Genomic DNA, 20,282 nt, shown 5'->3' on the forward strand with positions numbered 1-20,282 from the left:
AGAGGGGGGGGATGAAAAGTCAAAACGCGTTCAGAGCAGGGAGGGGGAGTACGGTCTGTACGTATCGGAGCAGACACCGGTTAGACAGACACAGACAGAGCTGCAGGGAGGACCGAACTCCGACCTCTTGACCGGACCGGAGCGTTTGTGGAAACCTGGGGCAGCTCCAGCAGGCAGCGGCGGAGACCCTGAAGGCACCATGGCTGTGTCGCTGCGGAGCTGGGTCGCCAACGAGGGAGGGAAGCACTTGGTCCTGGTGGGGGAACCTTTGGGACAAACTTTTAAACAAACCCCCGTTGGTTCATGTCTATGTCTATTCTTCTTTTGATTTACATGGCTGATGTTCACTTTTAGATGCGTTTCATGTTTTTTAAAGAATGCCCAGCTGGTGGACAAACCATAGAGATTGTTGTTAATCATGTGTCCTTAACTTGTCACATAAATGTAGAGCATCAATAAGGTAAAAAGGAAGGACGAGTCATTTTTAAGAACCTTTGCCATCACAATTTTCTTTCTGAAAGTGAATTTAAGATTACTGTAAGTATAAACTCTATGTTAATTGTAATCTATACAGTATGTTTCTGTGTGTGCCCAGATGCTGTGGCTGGGAGCAAACACCTGGTTGTTCCTGAACACTTTCCTGCTGTTCTCAACAGGGCAGCAGTACCACTACCTCTACAAGATGCTGGGGGTGAGAAACGTACTGTTTTATGCCTGTGGCATATTGTGGTAGTACATAAGATTTTAAAAGTGATCTTTTTAAAAGTTCATCAAATATTTTAAAAACTCATTCGGCAACTAAAATTCTTGTCTTTTTTGCTACAGAAGTATGCATATTTGTGCTTGTGGTGGACCACTGCAACTACCAAGCAATGGAGAGAGCTTTTATTGAGTAACAAGAATTTTGAAAGATTTTTGAAACGAGTCATTACACTTATTTAAACTAAGCCCACCTAGCTGAATTATAGAAGTGTGGACTACAATGGAGAAGATGCAAGCATTTAGACAGAGAGATGTGAGTGTGATGATGTGGAGGCTGCATGAAATACAAAGACCTTTTGTGGTTGATTTCCTTTTGACAGACCGAAATGCTCAATGGTGAGGTGACTTCTGATCTCCATGCTTTCTCTGTGTGCCATTTCGGTTTAATATGATAGATCATCTTTGGTTTAGTTTTCATAAGAACAACAAAGAATATAGAAAAATAGACCCTTAAAAAGTTATTTTAAGAGATCCAGATATAAATTTATGTAAAAAAGTTGCTTTTGTCTCCTGGTTTCATTTTGCACATACAGTGACTTGCAAAGATGTTCATCTGACTTTAACTTGTCCACATTTGGTTATTTTACAATCACAAACTTTAATAAATTTTATTAGGACCTTATTTGATGGAAAGAAAATAAATGCTTTTCAGAATTATAAAGCACGATTACAAAATAAAAATATATCCCAAGGTTTCAACATCTTTTGTTGTAGAATGGCACAACTGCCAACCAACCAAAAATGTAGCTTTCCACCTCAACTGACAAACTGACCAAGGTGAACATTATTCAGAGAAGCAGTCAGGACCTCCGTGATTACTCTGGAGGAGCTGCAGGGATTAAAGCTCTGGGGAGAAAAATCTGTTGACAGGACGACAGTTAGTGGTACATTGTAAGTCTGTCCTTTGTAAACAACGAGAAACTAAAAAGTTATCAAATGGAGACACGGTAAACATGTGGAAGAAGTTGTTCTGGTCTGATGAGACCAAATTTGGTATACAGGCAAAACTTTACGTTTAGGGAAAACCAGCACTGTGCATCTCAAAGTGTTGTTAAATCATGCTGTGTGGAAGGGTTTGGAACTACTTACAGATAAATCCTGTATGTACCTAGTGTGACTTTAGTTTGCATCCAATTATTTCTCATACAATAAGAACTGAATTGACGATTTCATTTTTACATGTATTTTACATACAGTAATATTTGCGCTAAGACTGGATCCTATGAAAGGGCAATGTTGCTAACGAGAAACAGTAAATACACCGTATTTGTAAAAGTCAGTTTTCAAACCATCAGAAAGGCAGCAAAGTTGCAGAAAACCTACACAGAGTAAAGTGCGTTTCCTCAGAGCAACAAGAGGCAATGAGAAATGGCAGCAGACAGCATGTGTGAACTATTGCACTGCCTGTACAGTGGGAGGCAAAAGGGGAGGAAAGGGGCAAGTGTGGGCACGCCACTTGTTCCACCGAATGCCTCACCGGAGGGCTTAAGTTTATGTCTATCTTTATGTGCACGAGTGCAAGTGCGATGTGTTTCCAGAGCAATAATACTTCAAATAGCCTCTTATCTTGTTCACCTGCTAGGCAGGACTGTATGGGGTGTCAGAAAGGAGGGTATCAGATCTCCGTCTGGTGGTTTTTGACATCAGCTGCCTTTCTTTAAGAGGCTCTGCAGAGAGATCGTGTGTGTGCATCTGTTTGTGTGTGTGCGTATGAAGTTTTTAAGAATTAAAGGATCAGAATAGAGTTTGCTGAGGTTATCCTTAAGTTACATTTAGGTTCAAGCGATGCTCTGTTCTCCGCATCATTCTTACATTTAAACACCGACTTCAGTCAGCTGTGCAGACAATTCTGATTCCTCATGTCTGACATGTACTTTTCTTTACCATCAAACTTTTTCTCGATAGACTGCAGATTAAAGCTCTGGTTGTGCCTGTTTTTTTTTTTAAAGCAAATTTCCTTGACTTTGTTGAATGTCTTAGACCAGAACATCTTCACAGGGTGGATTCCAGTCTCACTTTCTTGTTTTCTTTGATCTTCACAGCTTCATCTTGTTCTCTACACACTCTTCAGTAAAGTCAGAGTTAACCAGAAGTGGCAGCACATGCAGAGCACAAAGCTCCCAACAAATGTGCTGAGTTTATGAGATGCTAGAGTGCGCTTAGCGTTTCTGACTTTAATTTGATTATTGAGCTACAGACTGAGACGTATTTAGTTAGATTATCCGTCTTGCTCACACATTACTCCAGCTGTGTTTCCCTGCGTCACGTGTTGGTGTTCTGAGATGTTGCACCTCACTTAACCTCCAAAAAGTAGAAAAGTTACCGTAAAATCTTCATGCTTGGCCCTGCAAAATTATGTTTACTCCTTGTATTTTATTTGGATTTGTCTTGTGATGCCCAAACACAAAGTAGGGTGTAATTACAAGCTGGAAGAAAAATGTTTTTCTTTGTTCAACATCTTGGCGTGCATTTGCGTTGGCAGATGTATTGAAAATAAAATCAAGTTCACCAGTTGCCTTCAGAGCTCAACCTTCTCTTGTGTGTAGTTTCATGTTGTTACAAATGCAGCTGTTCTGTGAAGGACAAACACCATCAGTACACCCAGTAGTTGTGATGTTTAGAGCAGTTGTACGTTAATAAAATGCCAACCCTGGAGCATCTCTTAGAGCACTGCTCAATCTATCATCTAAAAATGGGAGGAGTATGGCACAATTGTAAATATACTAAGACGTGTCCTTCCACCTAAACTGACAGGCCGACCAAGGGGGGCATTACTCAGAAACTAGTCTGAGTAATGTAATGGTAACTCTGGAGGAGCTGCAGAGATACACAGCTGTGGGAATCTGATGAAATGACAATTATTAGTTGCATACTCTCTAAAGCTGGCCTTCAGGAAAGAGTTGGAAAAAAGCTTATGCGTCTTCAGGACAACAACCCTAAATGTACAGCTAGAGCAACAGTGGCGTGTCTATTAAGTCAAAGCCTAATTCAGAATATGTGTCATTGTTTGCCAAAATCTTCATAGAAGCTATTTTTGCAAAGGAAAATAGACAAACAAAACTGATCTTTGTAAAAGATGCTAAGTATTGACTCAGGGAAGCCTAATACAAATGCACATTAAGTTTTATTTCTAAAAAAAACTATGTATATTTGCAACATTGTGTTGGTACACAACACACGGTAAAATTTCAGTGTGTTTATAATCTGTTGGTGGAAAAACAAAAAAGAAATCTAATTTCTGTAATTTCTGTCTTTATGAGACAAACTTGGACTTGCCACTGTGTATTAGTCCTGGAGTTACTGATTTATACCAGCATGGTCTCGGCTGATTCACAACCTAATTATTAGTGGGCTCAGACCTCCACTTTGTGAAAGACAAAGGTGGTTTGCTGTAAACCTCTGTGTTGCCTCAGGCTCTCAGCTGCCCTTAATTACATAAGCCCTGTTTGTCTGACCGTGATCCCTTGTGTGTGTCTCCCTGAGGTCGGAGTGTGCATCAGTCGAGCATCTGCCTCTGTGCTCAACCTGAACTGCAGTTTGGTGCTGCTGACCATGTGCCGCTCTGTGCTCACCTTCATACGCGGAACGCACGTGGTAAGACTCACGCAGGAGATGAATGATTCCAGTCACAAGGGGATCAAATTCAAAACTAAAATTGCATTTGGTTTCTAAAGCACAACAAATTTCCTGGTAAAGATTAGTTCTGGGTCTAATCCTAGCACAGTCCTGTTTTCTTTCCACAGTGATTTTTTGTCTGTATTGCACAATTATGCAGGTATCGAGCAGGAAAACGCGCCGGCTGCTGGACAAGAGCAAGACCTTTCATGTTGCGTGTGGCATCGCTGTCTGCCTCTTCTCAGGTAAAAAGCCCACTCTTTATCACCCCAGTGAGCTTTCCTTCATTCCTTAATGCATCCCTGCTACTCTCTGTGCGTATGTAAAGTGTGGATAAATTGGTCCATACTGGTTTTGCATTCCTGGTAAACCATCTGGGAGATTATTTTGCCTGTTTCATCAGCCCATGTTGATATTTTTTCTCTGCACTTATGACATTGTGTGAGCCTCAGACAGCTGTGCATTTACCAGGACGCAGGTTTTTCAGACTTCTTCCTCTGACTCATCCATGTTTTGCTGCAGGGTTTTTCTTTGTTTTTGAGAAGCTGGCTGGCATTAATTTATCTAGATCTTAGACATAAACAGCGACTAAATGGAGCATTCTGTATTTAAAGCTCCCTGCTGTGAGGGTTTTCTCTGCTGTCTTGATTTTGTTTAAACATCTGTTGACTGAAGACTCTTTGATTTTGGTAGATCATTGTTATCAAGGAAGCAGAATTCTTCCTCTGCAAAATATAATGTATATGGCACAACTCTTCATAACTGTAAGATAATTTATAACTTAAGGATAATTGAGTTAATAAAGGCAAAATTTCTACTCTGGCATTGGATAATAGCTGCTTACATTATTAGATTAAAAACATAAACCTGGCATAAGGAACTAAAAACATGTCAAAAAACATTTTAATAGTGAAATGGACATAATTACTCAGAGGTGAACAAACTTCATTCTCGCCTCCAACATGATGTATTACACTTCCCTGAAAGCGGGTGATTCATGTGAGAAATATTTTAATCAGAATCAGACCTTATTCTCCAACATGTAGCCTCTAGAGTGTTTTGCATATGCACGTCCTTTGCAGATGCAGTCTGATGGGTAAAAAAGGCAGAACTTTTAAACCCATTCACCCACTTTATAGGCTTTATGTTGGAATTGTGAAGTCGAAAAGTTACGTGTGGATTGTACATTCTTCATGCTTACTCAAGCTTAAATCGATTTCGGCAAGCGGCTGGGTGGAGTGACCCGCCGTCACCAAACTGGAAGTAAACATTGGGAGCTTGATTTATGAAGGAGAGCAGTTTATAGCGTTCAACCCAAAGCTGACACAGTTCTTTGGAGTCATAGTGAAAAGTACAGCAAATTTCTTAAACCTGACTAAATTTAGAAAGATGCTCTTTCTGCATCGTTGCATACTCAACGATGCAGTATGCAACTGTTATAAAAAATATTTTTAACACATTTGTTAAAATTGTCATCATGTCATGACAGTATGAGACAGATAGTTTGTGAAAAAAAAATTTGCTCCTCTGTCCTCTCCAAGTGCTTCCAGTGCTAACAACCAATCAGAGCCAGGAGGAGGGTCTTAGTTCTGTCAAACATTCTCATATAGGTGCTGCTCCACCTCTCCCCCTCTTGTTCTCTGCTACTCTTTCTGACAGTAGAGCTTGCCATGAATACTCAGACTAGTTAGCATGATGGTAGATAAACAGTTTTGCTGTAATGGTGATGTTTCTGCACCAGTTGCACATTTAGCAGCTGGTACACAAGGTTGATTGACAGCACTAAGACCTAACTCGTAGCTCTGATTGATTGTGATTGGGAGTGGTGCATTCCTTCAGATGGAAATACTAGCACTTGGAGGAGGTGCAGGAGCTCGATCTTTTCAAAGATTATCTATCTCATAACACGTGATGTAGATGTAGGACACTGAATTGATGCAATCAGTAACTTTTATTTCTCAACATAAGAAAAATGAAAATGAATTTCTAGTTCAGGTGTATAAATTTTAGCAAAGTACCATTAGAGGGTCTTTGAATGTTACGACTTATTCTTATGTCATAAGCATACTTGAAAAGGGGAATTTCACTTCAATCACAACATTTAAAAGTGATATTCATAACAATTTATTTAATTATCAAAAATATTAATCCCACAGTGAGAAGCAGAGCTGTACAATATATCAAGTTAACAAAATAATATATTTAGTCTGTTGGTTGGAGTCCTATATATTTTTTAGTGGTGGTTGATGCTAAAGCGCACAAAGAGTGGTGAGGACAAGAAAGTAAAGAAAGAAAAGAGCCACAGAAATACTGGTAATTAAGATTTGACGTCATCATGGAAATATTCAGCAAAAGGATCACAATTACACGTTCCCTGCTATCATGCAGCCCAAATTTGAAGTCAGTAAATGACTCACACGAGATGTGCAGTACTGAATGTTTCCGTCTGGATAATTGACCTTTGACCTCCAGCTAACAATTGATGCTTCAAAAAAGTTAATTTGTTTTCTCTTTTCTTTTTTTCTGCTGTTACATCATCTGTAAGCTTTTCCCTCAATCAAAACCATACACCTCTTCACTTATTATAATAACACACACATTCACATAAGCTCTGTATTCTCAGTTGACAAATGACACTGTGGACAGAGAGTCAGCAGGATGGAGGAGAGACGAACTGTGAGAACAGACAGAAAGAGGGGGTGGAAGGCAGTGGCAGTGGGAGAGGATATACGGGAGAGGAAAAGGGCCCTTGTGTGTCATGACTACAGTCTCTAATTCCATCAGCTGTTCAATGGCTGCGTACTTAGCCTGTGATGTCAGGAAGAAGTGTGTGTTTAAGCTGCTCTGCCTTTTTGCTGAATGGACCTCTAGCAGTTCTTTAATTGAGTTTTGAAGAGGGAAAAAAATCCTACATGTGCAACTTGGTCCTATCACTAAAATGTGTTTTATTTTTTATACTTTCTCTTCATCTGCAGTTGTGCACGTTTCGGCCCACATGGTAAATGTGGTCAACTTCAGTTCGAGGTACTCAGATGACTTTCCTGCTCTCAACTTGGCTCGCTACAGAGGAGAGGTAGAGTTACTTAAATGTGTAGATGCTGCAATAGGACATTTGTTAAGCAATTAGCAAACACTATTTTTTACATGTTGATATCAATTCCTGGGTGATGTCAATTTCTCTTTTACGGGCTGTAGGTAAAATCAAAATGTATTTTATTCTATCTTCTAGATATATAGTCCTAACAATAAATCCATTTATCAAAATGTAGTGTGTGGTTTATATCAGAGCACATCAGAGTTTTTTCTACGTCATCATTTGGAAATAGATAACAGCTGTGTCCAACTCGGTCTTTCGGAAAAAAAAAATCTCTCTAATTTACTGTGATGTGAGATAGTTAAAGATTTTACTGCCAATATTTTTCAGAACGACAAAAAAGAACTTCTGGTTCCTGAACATTTTTTCCCTGGAAACGTAACTTTTCCAAACTTTTTTATCCACTTACGCCGTTTTTCTGTGTTTCCCTCATGAGGTGAGAAAACTGGGCCCAATCAGGTAGATTACGCTCCTGATACAGATTAGATTCTTTTTGTGCAGGAGTGCTGCTGCCATCTGAAGACACAAAATCTTCTAGCTGCAATTTTTGGGGTAGATTTTTAACCTCCTTTGACAGATTTGGCCCTAGTTCCAGCACTGGAAATATTAGAGGGAAAAAAAATACCCCCTAAAAATTGCTAGTCTAGTGTAAATCATGCGATTTACTCATCATGCATCTCCACTTACATGCGTTGCATCATTAAATCTGAAAACAGATGTGCCTCAGCATGACATTTACATATGTGATCAATGAATCAAGATAATGCTACACAACCTTTTACTCAATTTAAGGGTGGTAAATCTGATGAAAAAATAATAATAAATATGAAAAATATTATTTCTATTAATTAGGTAATGAATATTTCCAAGTAAATTGAAATTTAAATTGGTGAGTTAAAGCTTCATCCTCTATTTAAATCTAATTTACTTACTACATGTTTATCAAGGCCAATTTGATGTTGTCTTTATTGTTTTACTTGAAGTCTACCTAGTTTAACTTGCACACAGAGAAAGAAATTTAACTCTGACATTGATTTCTGGAATAAAGTCTGCAGACTGTTTTCTCCTCAACGTGCTGATGTTGCTCTGTTGTAATTCAAGGTGGATAGCACAAGCATTAATGTAGATAACAGAATGATGAAGACTACAGACCTTTTTCTTTTTTGTTTTATTCCCAGGACCCCAAGTGGATCATTTTAACAACAAGTAAGAAGAACAACTCTTTCTTTTAAAGTTTGCCACCTAATGTCAAGGTGCTTTTGTCTCTCTCTTCTACTTTCTGTGTTTTTCTTTTATTCTTATGTAGTTTTATTATATGATTTTACCGTGTTCTTGGGTAACTTTATGTGCCCAAACGTATCCAATCGACATCCTTGCCAGAAGAAATAAAATATTTCTTCTATAAAATGTCTTATACATTCCTCTTGCTCTGACTTTAGTTGCTCAATAATTGTTAGCTTTGCAGAACAGACAGAATGGCTTCGTTCGTTCGCTGCCATTGCCAAACTACAACCAAAGGTCAATGTCAACATTACTTCTGGTTAAAATAAATGAGTCTGTAAAATTAAAAGATTAATTTAAACCTAAAACTGTAAGGGGCATGAATAGTTTTGTACTTGAGAATTTTAATTAAAGAATTAAGGCTGTAGGAGAATCAATGCTAAGGGTTAGGGTTCAAATAAGACTTTGGCTAATAAAACTTAATGTTGTTGAGAGACTTAATGTAAAAGTCTGCGATAGAAATATCAACAGGATATCCTAAATGCAACTGAATAAAACTGTTACGCTACCATCACATTTAGATTCATGTTAGCAATCAGATAATTGTTTGCTTTAGCATATAAAGCTAGCCAAAGCAAACAAGACAATTCTTGTTACAGATGGCAGGATGTTAACGTTGTTTGTTTTGTCTCCTCTGTACAACATGATGGTTCCATTCAGTCCCGGGCGTCACTGGTGTCCTGCTGGTCCTTATCCTCCTTCTGATGCTCATATCCTCCTCGTACTGCGTTCGGTATGCTGAACTAAATCATAATTTCTGTAATTATCAGAGATGATTCTTGTGTTCCAAAAGAAGAGGAATGCAAGTGTTTTGAAAATTCAAAATGCAAACAAACAAGCTATTTAATTATGTCTGGGTCAAATTATTAGGGATACAATGATCAGAGAGTTTTATGAAAGTTTCTGATTTAACAACTGTAGCCAACATCAGCAGATCAAACCAAGTTAAAGTAAAAATGTTCCTATCAGTCAGACAGAACACTGTGTTACCAACGATGAGGCCAGACAAAAATAAAATGATCTGATTCTGAAGATCTGATGATTTCTCGATGCACTTCTAAAAGCGCAAATCAGTTTTATTTTGTCTGAAAGTTAATTATGTCTGCTGGACATGCTGACATGCTAATGGACTCCACTGCCCTGTCATTACTCAGGTCACTGTGGGTCATCCTGTTTGTGTGAGGAGGACACAGTGTGAATGTGTGTTTGTGGAGCTTCCTGCTCATTTCAGTAAGTGCATAGACAATAAGGGACTTTTCCAGACTATCCAAGGCTGTAGATAAGAGTCTCAAAAACTGGTTGGAGTGTTGGGTTGATGACTGCTGCACACTGAAGAGAGTGATGTGATAAGGATTTATTTTTGCATTTTGTAGTATTAAAAACCATATGTGTTTATAAATGGCTTTATATTAAGATGTTCTTCAGTATAAAATCTCAAGGTTGTGGGTTAAAATCCCAAGATTTATATTTACCTTTTAAGTCAGATTCTTTTGAACATTTTTGCTTTATACTTCAGACTTAGGGCAATCTCCTTTTGTGAGACAAAACAATATGACAAAAAGCTCACTTGGGAAAACTTCTAACTTATTTACAGACATCTGTTTGATTTGAAGAAGCTCTTCTTTTTCTTGTGGATAGCATCAAAGTTGATCTGAATCTTTGTAAATTGTTTCAGTAATAGTCAAATTCAACCAGTGCATTTCTTAAACCCTGGTAAAAAACAAATATATAGAAGGATTCACTTATTTTATGTAAAATGTTAATATTTTGAGTTAGAACTTGATAATGAGATAATGAGATATGAGATAATGAGGTATCTTTGATTCCTGAACAGGTTTAGTAAAATCTGTAGTTTGTTAGTACAACACCAATAAATCAGAGGATGTTCAAGTAAAAATTTAGATTTTCGTTGTTACTTTGCTTTTTCAGGATGTCCAACTATGAGATCTTCTGGTACACACACAACCTCTTCATTATCTTCTACATCATTCTGATGATGCACATGGTCGGGTAAGCAGCACTGAAAGAATGAGAGTTTCCGTTTCTGTTCTCTTATTATTTGAGATTTTTTCCACAATGTTGGAACAGTTTTATTTCTGCTCTAGAAGACAAAAATGTCAACAAATATTTTTAGACAGCCTGTAACAGCTTAAACCTAACTGACAGTCATGTTGTAGCTTTTGTCTCTTTTTATTTGAATTCCGTTATTATTATTATTATTATTTTTTTTTTTCTGAATAAAATACCTGGAGTTTTCATTTGAAGTAATTTTTGAAGGCTGTTTATTTAAAATTTCCATAATATCCAGACTATAACCCTTTGAATTTTGTGCCTTGTCTTCTTCATTCTTTTGATAATTTTTTTAAACACATTTCAGGAGTCAATATTTGTTCTTAATTTCTCATTCATTGCATCTTGCAAAAGTATTCATACCACCTTCACTTTTGAAATTATTCTATATTATCAACACAAACCTAAAGTATTTACTATAAATATTAATGCATGGCATACAGTTGTATTCACTCCCACTTTACTCTGGTAGTCATAAATAAAAACATACGCAGTCACAATGCAGAAAAGTTAACTTGTGCTTAATTTAATCTCATTATAAATCCAGCAGTTCTGTGAAGGCCTTTAGAGGACTGTTAGAGAACAAGAGTGAACAAACAACATCATAAAGTTCAAGGAACACAGTAAACAGGTCAGAAGTAAGGTTTTGGAGAAGTCTAATGGAGAGATAAAACAATATCCCTTTGAATATTTCACAGAGCACCGTTCAATTCATCACTTGAACAGTGAAATTGCACAACTATAAGCCTACTAAGATACAGCTGTCCAACAGACAAGCTGGGGGAATATATTGTGTCAGGGAAACTCTTAAAAAGTGTGAACCACTGATTTAGATAAAGAACATTTTCCAGTTTCAGAATGGCCCAGTTAAAGTTCAAACCTGTCTAGTAGAGACATATCCCATCACGCAACTTTAACTGAAATGGCTCTACAAATTATACAGTAGGAAACTGAATATGTAGGCACATTACAATTTTCGTATCATATGTTATTTCTCCACTTCATATTTATGTGCTACTTTTTATTGGTCTCTCACAATTGTAGTTTATAGCAAATTGTGAAAAAGCTCAAGAGCTATGAATCCTTTAGGAGGACGCTGTCTGTGTTTTTCCCTGTGTTATGTAGTGTCTTTTTTTGTCTTAGTGAACCAAATATCACCTATGCTCTTCTCTGCCTGACACCAGCGGAGTACTGAAGTATCAGACCAACATCGAGGCCCACCCACCTGGCTGCCTCAGGCCCAATCAGAGCAGCACAGAGCAATATGTCGATGATCTGGAACAGCTAGAAGATGATGATAGCAGATGTAAAGCGGATGCTCATTTTGAACCTCATTACCCCCAGGTCTGTGCGTGTCTGTTTGTAAATACTTGGGAGCTCTGCATGCGTTCTGAGAGTTGGAGGGTGCTGGTCCCATTTATTAGAGGTGTGAGGGGGCCGGGGAGGAGCTCTGTACATCAACGCCTGTTTGTGTGTGTGATTATGTGTTTGCCTGTGGTTGCCAGGCAACGTACTGGTGCCATAAAATCCCCTGTAAAGTTGAATGTACTCCCCTGGCTTTACTTAAGCTGTGAGCAATTACTATGTTAGGTAACTCAACAGAGAAGCACTTTGTATGGTACTTAGTTATTTCATGACCATTCACCTTGTTTGAAACTATAATGTCTACCTGTAACAAGGAGAAACTGCGTAAAACAACAGGGACAGATATAAAGGAAACAAATTGTTGAAGTTCATTAAATAGGATGCAAATATAGTCAGGATGAAGGTTACGTATCGATATTTTATGCCTGCCATTTAGTCGTTTAGTCACATTAGCAATATTTTGAAGTTTAATTTGAATTTTGTGGATAGTCTCAAAACTCTTCTCACTTGCGAGTGCGTAGGGTGCAGGGAAGATACTTATAGCTGCTAGCTACTCTAGAGAATCCTGTTTTAGGGAATTCAAAATATCCATCCCCCATCTGTTATTGGGGTTATGTATCATAATAAGTATGTTGCAGACAGTGAGGTAGTAGAAAATCTAAATTTATATCATCGGTTGTAATACAGTGTTATTAAAATGAGAAAGAAAAATGTTTACTACAAGTTTAGTTTAATTTCTTAATAATGCTGTACTTGCCTGCAGTAAAGGGTCATTATATGTGTGTGTTTTTGTGTATAGACTTGGCTCTGGGTGTCTGGTCCCCTCTGTCTCTACTGCGTTGAACGTTTATACCGCTGCATCCGAAGTAGTGCCCCTGTTACTATAGTGACCGTAATCAGGCATCATTGTGATGTGATAGAATTGCGCATGCTGAAGAAGGACTTCAAAGCTCGACCAGGACAGGTGAGACTAGACGTTTACTTTTATTGCTTCTCAGATATATTTCCATTTGTTTCACTCAATCATTTCTCTTAATTGTTACTGTGACGTATCTTATGTATTATCTCTGCATCTCCCATCCTGATCTTACATTTCACCAGCTCCCTCTTTGTTATATCTTTATCCTACTCTTTTTTCCAGTACATTGTTCTTAACTGTCCAAGTGTATCTTCATTTGAGAGCCACCCCTTCACACTGACAAAGGTAAGACCAACTAACCCTGATGCATTCCTCACTCATGACAGCAGCCCACAGACATGTCTGCATAGATCTTGTTTTCACAGGTACCTAATCTTTCCATTTCTTCACAAAGAACAGGCATCTTGGTCTCAGCCATAGTCCCGCCCGCCTTATTGAGCTGTGACTCTCGATTGGGAGCAGGGTTGCTCAGGAATATTATGTTTCACTCTGTTTGTTGATATTTAAGATTTGCTCTGCATTGCAAGAAAAACATAACATAAGTTCAGGATAAAGACATAGCTTCATGCATACGCACACACTGATATAAACTCACTGTTAGACTGATGGTTTCTGTGTTTACACTCAAAGTGCTTAACAGAAGTATTCATTCCCCTTGAACCTTTTCACACTGTGTCACTTTATAACCATAAACCTCCATGTATCTTATTGAGATTTTGATAAAATAGAGCAAATAGACCAGATGGAATACTGTTCAAACCACCATCTCATAATTAAAGTATGGTACAGCTGCAAACCTGCCAAACCAGAGCCAGACAAGGTGGTCAAGAGGCCCAGAGTTCACCTTTCAGTAAGAAACAATAGGGGAAGAGCTGCAATGAAATGGTTCGGATCAAAGTTTTATGTGTTTGAATCAAAGTTTAGATCTAAATCAAAGTAAGAATTGGTGACAAAGATTGAAACTGGCTGAGCTGGAACAATTTTGCTGAAAAGATTTGACAAAGATTTTGATATTTAGATGTAGGGATTGTAACATATCACATAAAATCCCACTAAAATACATAGTAGGTTTTGTAGGTTTTATAAAATTACAAAATGTGGAAAGGCTCTGTGAATATGAATACCTGCATTGGTGCGGCATGGTGTTTGGTGTTTGAGCAGGGGGTTAGAGACTCCCTCTGACAGAGAGCAGACAGACCCCTGAGGCTGGTAATGCTGTCTGCCAACAATAGGGCTGTGACTGTGCGCTCATGTGCATTGTTAAATTTAATGAAAAGAGTTGCAGCTCTGCACTGCATACCTTTTCTGGACTGTGTGCAGATTTAAATCTCGCATGGCAGCTGTATATTTTTTTAAGTGTGCTGTCTTGTACTTCACAGAATCTGACCGTGTGTGATTGTCACTGTAACTTCCTCTTTAACTCCTTACAGTGTCCCACAGTGACCAAGGAAACTTTCGGCATCCATCTGCGAGTCGTGGGAGACTGGACTGGTACTATCTAACAGTAACACACACACATACACACACACGCAGACAGGATGGAGCTTAGTTTGTGTTACCCCCACTGATTTCCACTTTTCTCTAGGGAGGATGCAGTTCTGAGAAATGGCCTTTTATGTGCATGCGTGTGCACATGTTGGAACCTTAGTTTGCCTCAGCAATGTTTTCTAGCAGGTTTTATTGCCCTGCTAGAAAACTTGATTAGGGACATAGTCACAAAGCCTTACAATTAAATGTTACAGGGATTCTTGAGTTGAAATTTCAAAATGGGTCACTTGCTACTGTTCACACCCAGGCCTACATCCTTCCAGAAGACAGGAAGTGAAGCTGCTTTGTTTGTGTTGGCCCCTTAATATGCCATGACGACGTGCTGTAAAGAAAGTGGAGAGCAATAAATCGGGATGTGTTGAAAACACAGCCTCTCCTTTCACCTCCTCAGAGCGCTTCACTCAGCAGCTACTGCCCCAGACAAGGATGGACTTGGAGATTCTTCCCATGGTCCAACAGAGAACGTACCCCAAGTAGGTTTCTTTGAGTGTCAGTGGCTGTGAGAATGAAATGTGGTTGGCCAGTCATCCTACTGTTTCTGATCGTTTGTTGGGGTCTAGTTAAAGAGTTAGATGAGATCTCAGAAGTGTGAGGAAAGAAATGGGGTTGGGGGGGACAGTGATATCCAATCGAAGCTAAGTAACAGCATACAAACTCCTAAATCTTCTCCCAGTATTAAATATAATGCACCACAGTGGCCTTTCAGGAAGAGCTGATTGAAGAGATTAACTCATTAACTTTAACGTTTCTGTATTTCACTGCACTAAAATTAAAAAAATAAGTGTTTTGCTTTTTGTGTTGAAAGTTTATATGTATATACAGTAGAAGTGTGTGTGTGTGGTGGTGGGGGGGAGGGGCTTGTATGTGATACATTATGAAAATAATTTTCCTAATAATTTTTCAAAGAATATGCCAATATGTTAACTAGCTAGAAGAGCAACGAAAAGTGCAACCTATCCTGTTGCTGTAGTTGATCACATAAGGCAAAAATCAGCAAAATGTTACGTTTTGTTTTGAAATATAATTTGTGTCAGCATGGAATGATCCATTATTTGTTCCTCAGTCAGTTCAGTCATGACACTTATTGGTATGAACAGCAAATTGACAGACAAATAGAGACACATAGTGGCACACAATGAGATGATTGTATAAATGATTTAATTGTACTTGCCTCTAGTGGTGTTCGTTTTTAAGTTGGGATAGTATGTGCAAGATGTGCAGAGGTTGTAGTCCTTGTCTTTGGTTTGAGCTGTAGGCAATTTGCTGGCCTGCCCACTGTGTTTGTATTATGTATTTCTATAAATAAGAGCAATCAACATTGATTACATTGAGTAGTTGCTGCAGTTCTCATTTTAAGCACACAAGACACAACACACTGTCTCTATGAGGTACAAGTGTTAGAAACATTTATGAAAATGTAGCAGAAGTCCAAAGAAACACTTTAAAGATTCTTTAAACATGACACCTTTCAACGATTATGAGAAAGTCTGGCTTCTTAGAAGGTAAATAAAAAGAGGCTAAAACATTTCCTTTGCCATATATTAGTGAATATTCTTGGCTGACTTTGTTTGTATTTCTGTCCATGTTTATGATTAGGCTTTACATTGACGGCCCATTTGGAAGTCCATCTGAGGAGGTCTTCAACTACGATGTCAGCCTTTGTGTTGCTGGTGGAATTGGTGTCACACCATTTGCGTGTGTACTGCATGCTCTGCTGTGAGTTGTTGGGATAAAAAAAATCTGATGCAAACATCAAATGTTCACAAGTGTTAATGTGTCCATCTTTCTTGCTCTGGTGGTCCACCCAGTGATGGCTGGAGGGGCTTCAGGTTACAGAGGCTGTACTTTGTGTGGGTCTGCAGGGAGCTTCAGTCATTCTACTGGTTTGCAGAGCTGCTATGTGCCCTTCATCAAAAGGTCAGGGCCATCTCTCTTTTCCTGATTTTTTAAATGCTGCTGGGTCATAATTTAATTAATTTAACTTCAAGGGTTGTAGAAAGCAGAGGACGATCGGGATTAATATGATTAATAATAATAAAATGTTGTGGTGAGTGTGAATCCCAAGATCTTGTCACAATAAAACCACAATTAATACAACAATATTAAAGCACTGACTCTGATATTTCTCACGCAGCATGTAATAATGAAAATGTACTAGTGAGTATTGTGTTTTATTCAGTGTTGTCCATGTTTGTTTGTTAACCAGCTTTGGGAGGAGAACAGACCAGACTACTTTAATCTGAAACTGTATGTCAGTCAGGTGGACAACATTCAGGTAAGCATGACACACTGTTGCACACTTTACTTTTAAGATAATAACATAATTTAAGAGTTTTTTTGTTGGACACTTTTATTTATTTTTCTTCTTAAAATGTGCACTTTTGAAATTGCCCACCAGAGGGCAGTGGAGCACAGAGAAACAAGTTGCAGCAAAACTCCAAACTTCTTTCACTCAAACTATGAGTTCAACTTAATTTCTCTTAATTAAATATAAATGAATTACTGTCAGGGTTTTTTTATGACTGAAAAATAATCAATTTTACTCTTGCTGTTAATGTTTCGGTTTAAAAAGATCACATGTTGTGTTAAATATCCCTGTCAATGAAATTACAAATTGTTAACTAAAGCTAAATTAGCTTTTTCATCAGCTAACGTGAACAGAATCAACATCCTTCACACGAGTAAAGTTAATGAGTCAAACTGAGGAGACTTAAAATGAATACAAAATATTTAAAATAATAATAATAAATTACTAAAATTATTTTCAAAAATTAAACTTATATTTATATTTTCGAAGTTTTACAGTTTTGATGGAGTTGTAAAAGAATATTGATTGTGTCCACTGGTGCTTCTCATCACGTCTCTTTTTTTCTTCCTGCCACTCGAAATTCTCCGTATATAGAAGCGGGAGAAACAGCGCCCCCGAATTGCTGCTGGTGGCCAAACAGTGCATTACATCCTGTAGGGGATCGGGGTTCGATTCCCCGATGGGAACACTTCAATCATTTTTTTCTTTTTCCCCACAATGGCCTGTTTCAATGGTCGAGTGAGCTTAAAAGAAACCCTAACAGTACTTATCAGATACAAATAGTTACTAAATGAAAGGTTAAGTACTGCTTAGTTTTACTGAATTATTTTCAACAAAAGCATTATTCTAGTCCTCCTGGCTTTTATGTGTTGAAGCTTTGAGAAGCAACTTTATGTTTATTTTATTTAATTTTTTTCTAAGACATGCCCGTATGAAGACAGAAAATCAGATAATACTTTTGTTTGCAACATTACACCGTGTTGACACAGAGCTCTTGACCTGTAACAGGGGGTATATGTGACCCTTCTCGAGGTCGGGTTGCAAAGGGAAGAAAAAAGGCACTGCAGTGCTGAGGACAAAGACATGTGGTCCAAAACTTTACCTTGTGCAAATGAATTCAAGCTGAGTTACACAGCGGTGGGTTTCAGCTCCTCTAATTGGCCACAGACAATGTACATAACATACAAAGACTTAAGACATACATTGGCAAAGGTTAGGATTCATTCGTTAGTGTAATAGAAACCATCATTTTGACAGATTGGTCTTTTTAGAGCTTAACTTCAAAATGAAACTTTAAAGAATAATTTTTCAAAAAATGGTCCAGGTGTTTGTGCTTTTTAAGACTGTTTGTTCACTATAAATTATAGATTCACCAAATGTTAAAGGTTGAACGAAAATATAGATGTAACATACTTTTTGTTAGTGACCACAAGAGGGTGCTGTGACCTTTGGATAACAGTTATAAAAACTTTAATACAGTGGTGTCCAAACCAATTGTGCATGCAATATTTTGTCCAAACAAAGTAGAAAAGAATAATAGGAAGTGTCAAAAACGACAAAAACGGTCATATTACAGTTTTTGAACTGCAATTTGATCCTATACAAAATTGTTGGGGTTGCAAATTGGACACCCTTCTGTGATATCTTTACAATATCTTTAAAATAATGGTACGCAAACAAAACATTTGTTGATACAATCAGGTCACAGGCAAATAAAAATGAGTTAGACCAGTTGGGGTGAAGTATATAAATCTGTGATGTGTGGACTACAAACTAAGAGCCAAAGTCTCTTACCAAAGAATTTAATCCCATTAACTGACCAGTTTCAGTCTCAATGATGAAGCTTCTCAAAAGCATGATGTTGCCTTCATAATGTTTTACTGTGTGGGGAATATGCTTAAGGTTAGGAAGAGGGTGTTAGTTTTAGGCCATAAAATAAATGTTTTAAATGTAGATCATTAAGTTCTGGCCTGAGCACTATCTTCCACATGTTTGTTCTTTGTTTTCTAAATGGATCATTTTAAACTGTAAGTTTAACTACTTGTAGCTTTCTTTCAGTAATATGAACATTTGTTAAGCACCTCGACAAGAAAAATCTGTTCTATGTGTCTTGCTTTACTTTTTTTCAGAGCATTTCTGAAGAACGATTTCGCCCGCTTTCTTCGAGGATGCTGGTTGGTCGACCCAGGTGGAAGCACCTTCTTGATGAGATTGGAAAAAGCAACAGACAGTGAGTATAGAAGCAACTTTAGCAGAAGAGTTGATTTGCTCTCCTAAAAAGTAACATAATTCAACCTTCGAGCCTTTTTCTTTGGCTTCAGCAAGCGAGTTGGGGTTTTCTGTTGTGGACCAAAAGGCATCTCCAGGACTCTCCACAGGCTCTGCAACTCAGCCCGATCACGTGGGACAACATTTGAATTCAACAAGGAGTCATTCAGTTGATGGAACATCTTGACTGGTTGGAGAGAATGAATGGATTTTCATTCCATTTTGGACTTAAGCTTTTAATCTGAACTACATTTCTCAATACCTTTGGAATCTGTTCTTGTCAGAAGTCATTTGGCATTAAGGAAACGTCTAAAACACTCCCAAGATAAAGATCGGCCTGACCTCCAGCTAAACACTTCATGTCTGCCTCAGCTTCAGCATGTGATGGGTCCAATATGAAGCAAAAGCCTCATTCCAAGATTGTCCGCTTTTAATCTGGTGTTTCTCTCAGCCTGTGACACAACGCTCTGTTGGAGTTCTGGTTTTAGCTGCAGCTAAAAAGTACATTTCTTTTGTAATGAGAATTTCTTTTAGTCTCTCAAAACATTTGCAATTCATGAAATATATGTAAAATATAAAATTAATTTCCACACTGATATAACTTCTATTTTCAAGAGTAATACAAAGTATGGAATGAGAGATTTTTTTTAATTTATTGTAATTTTAATAAATGTATTAGATATTGTTATGTAACTTGAGACCACAGTTTGAGAAAGTTCCTTTTGCAATAACACCTACTGATGACTGTGAATCTGTCATCTTACATGCAAAACCAAATTAAAATGAATTGATTATGAAACACATGTGTGTTTGTGAAACTGAGTGACATCAGTTGTAAGAAACTTTAAAAACTCTTAAGGCAGATAATTCTCCTACCAGTAAAGGACATAACAGTACTTAATGACATTACAGTCAGATTCCTACTTTTAAAAAAGTGAAAGTCAGACTCTTTTCACTATTTCAAATAATCATCTCTAGAAACACTTTTTAAATCAACTTTGCTGCCTTTTCACCACATAAAATTAGAACGATCAAGTCTAATGTAACTACCA

The 20,282-nt window shown here is 37.8% G+C and overlaps 1 protein-coding gene across 1 annotated transcript; it reads left to right on the forward strand.

Annotated features, from left to right (window-relative positions):
- nox4 (NADPH oxidase 4) lies at positions 1-20,031 on the forward strand. The gene is made up of 18 exons (XM_032545824.1): positions 1-256; positions 596-691; positions 4,246-4,356; positions 4,538-4,622; positions 7,353-7,450; positions 8,650-8,677; positions 9,413-9,485; positions 10,682-10,762; positions 12,007-12,166; positions 12,987-13,151; positions 13,329-13,391; positions 14,537-14,597; positions 15,046-15,127; positions 16,251-16,370; positions 16,463-16,571; positions 16,861-16,929; positions 19,092-19,192; positions 19,284-20,031. The coding sequence occupies exons 1-18, from the start codon at positions 200-202 to the stop codon at positions 19,402-19,404; spliced, it is 1,680 nt and encodes a 559-aa protein (XP_032401715.1). The 5' UTR covers positions 1-199; the 3' UTR covers positions 19,405-20,031.
- Positions 20,032-20,282: the final 251 nt, after the last annotated feature.

The sequence above is a fragment of the Xiphophorus hellerii genome, chromosome 18, assembly GCF_003331165.1.
Source record: "Xiphophorus hellerii strain 12219 chromosome 18, Xiphophorus_hellerii-4.1, whole genome shotgun sequence".
Lineage (NCBI taxonomy): Eukaryota > Metazoa > Chordata > Actinopteri > Cyprinodontiformes > Poeciliidae > Xiphophorus > Xiphophorus hellerii.

What these genes read in the sequence shown, in the direction of transcription:
- nox4 (XM_032545824.1), top strand. Translation starts at nt 200, where the DNA reads ATGGCTGTGTCGCTGCGGAGCTGGGTCGCCAACGAGGGAGGGAAGCAC. An exon ending in CTGATGATGCACATGGTCGG is followed by an intron (nt 10,763 to 12,006) that starts GTAAGCAGCACT and finishes GCCTGACACCAG; the next exon opens with CGGAGTACTGAAGTATCAGA. An exon ending in TTGAACCTCATTACCCCCAG is followed by an intron (nt 12,167 to 12,986) that starts GTCTGTGCGTGT and finishes TTTTGTGTATAG; the next exon opens with ACTTGGCTCTGGGTGTCTGG.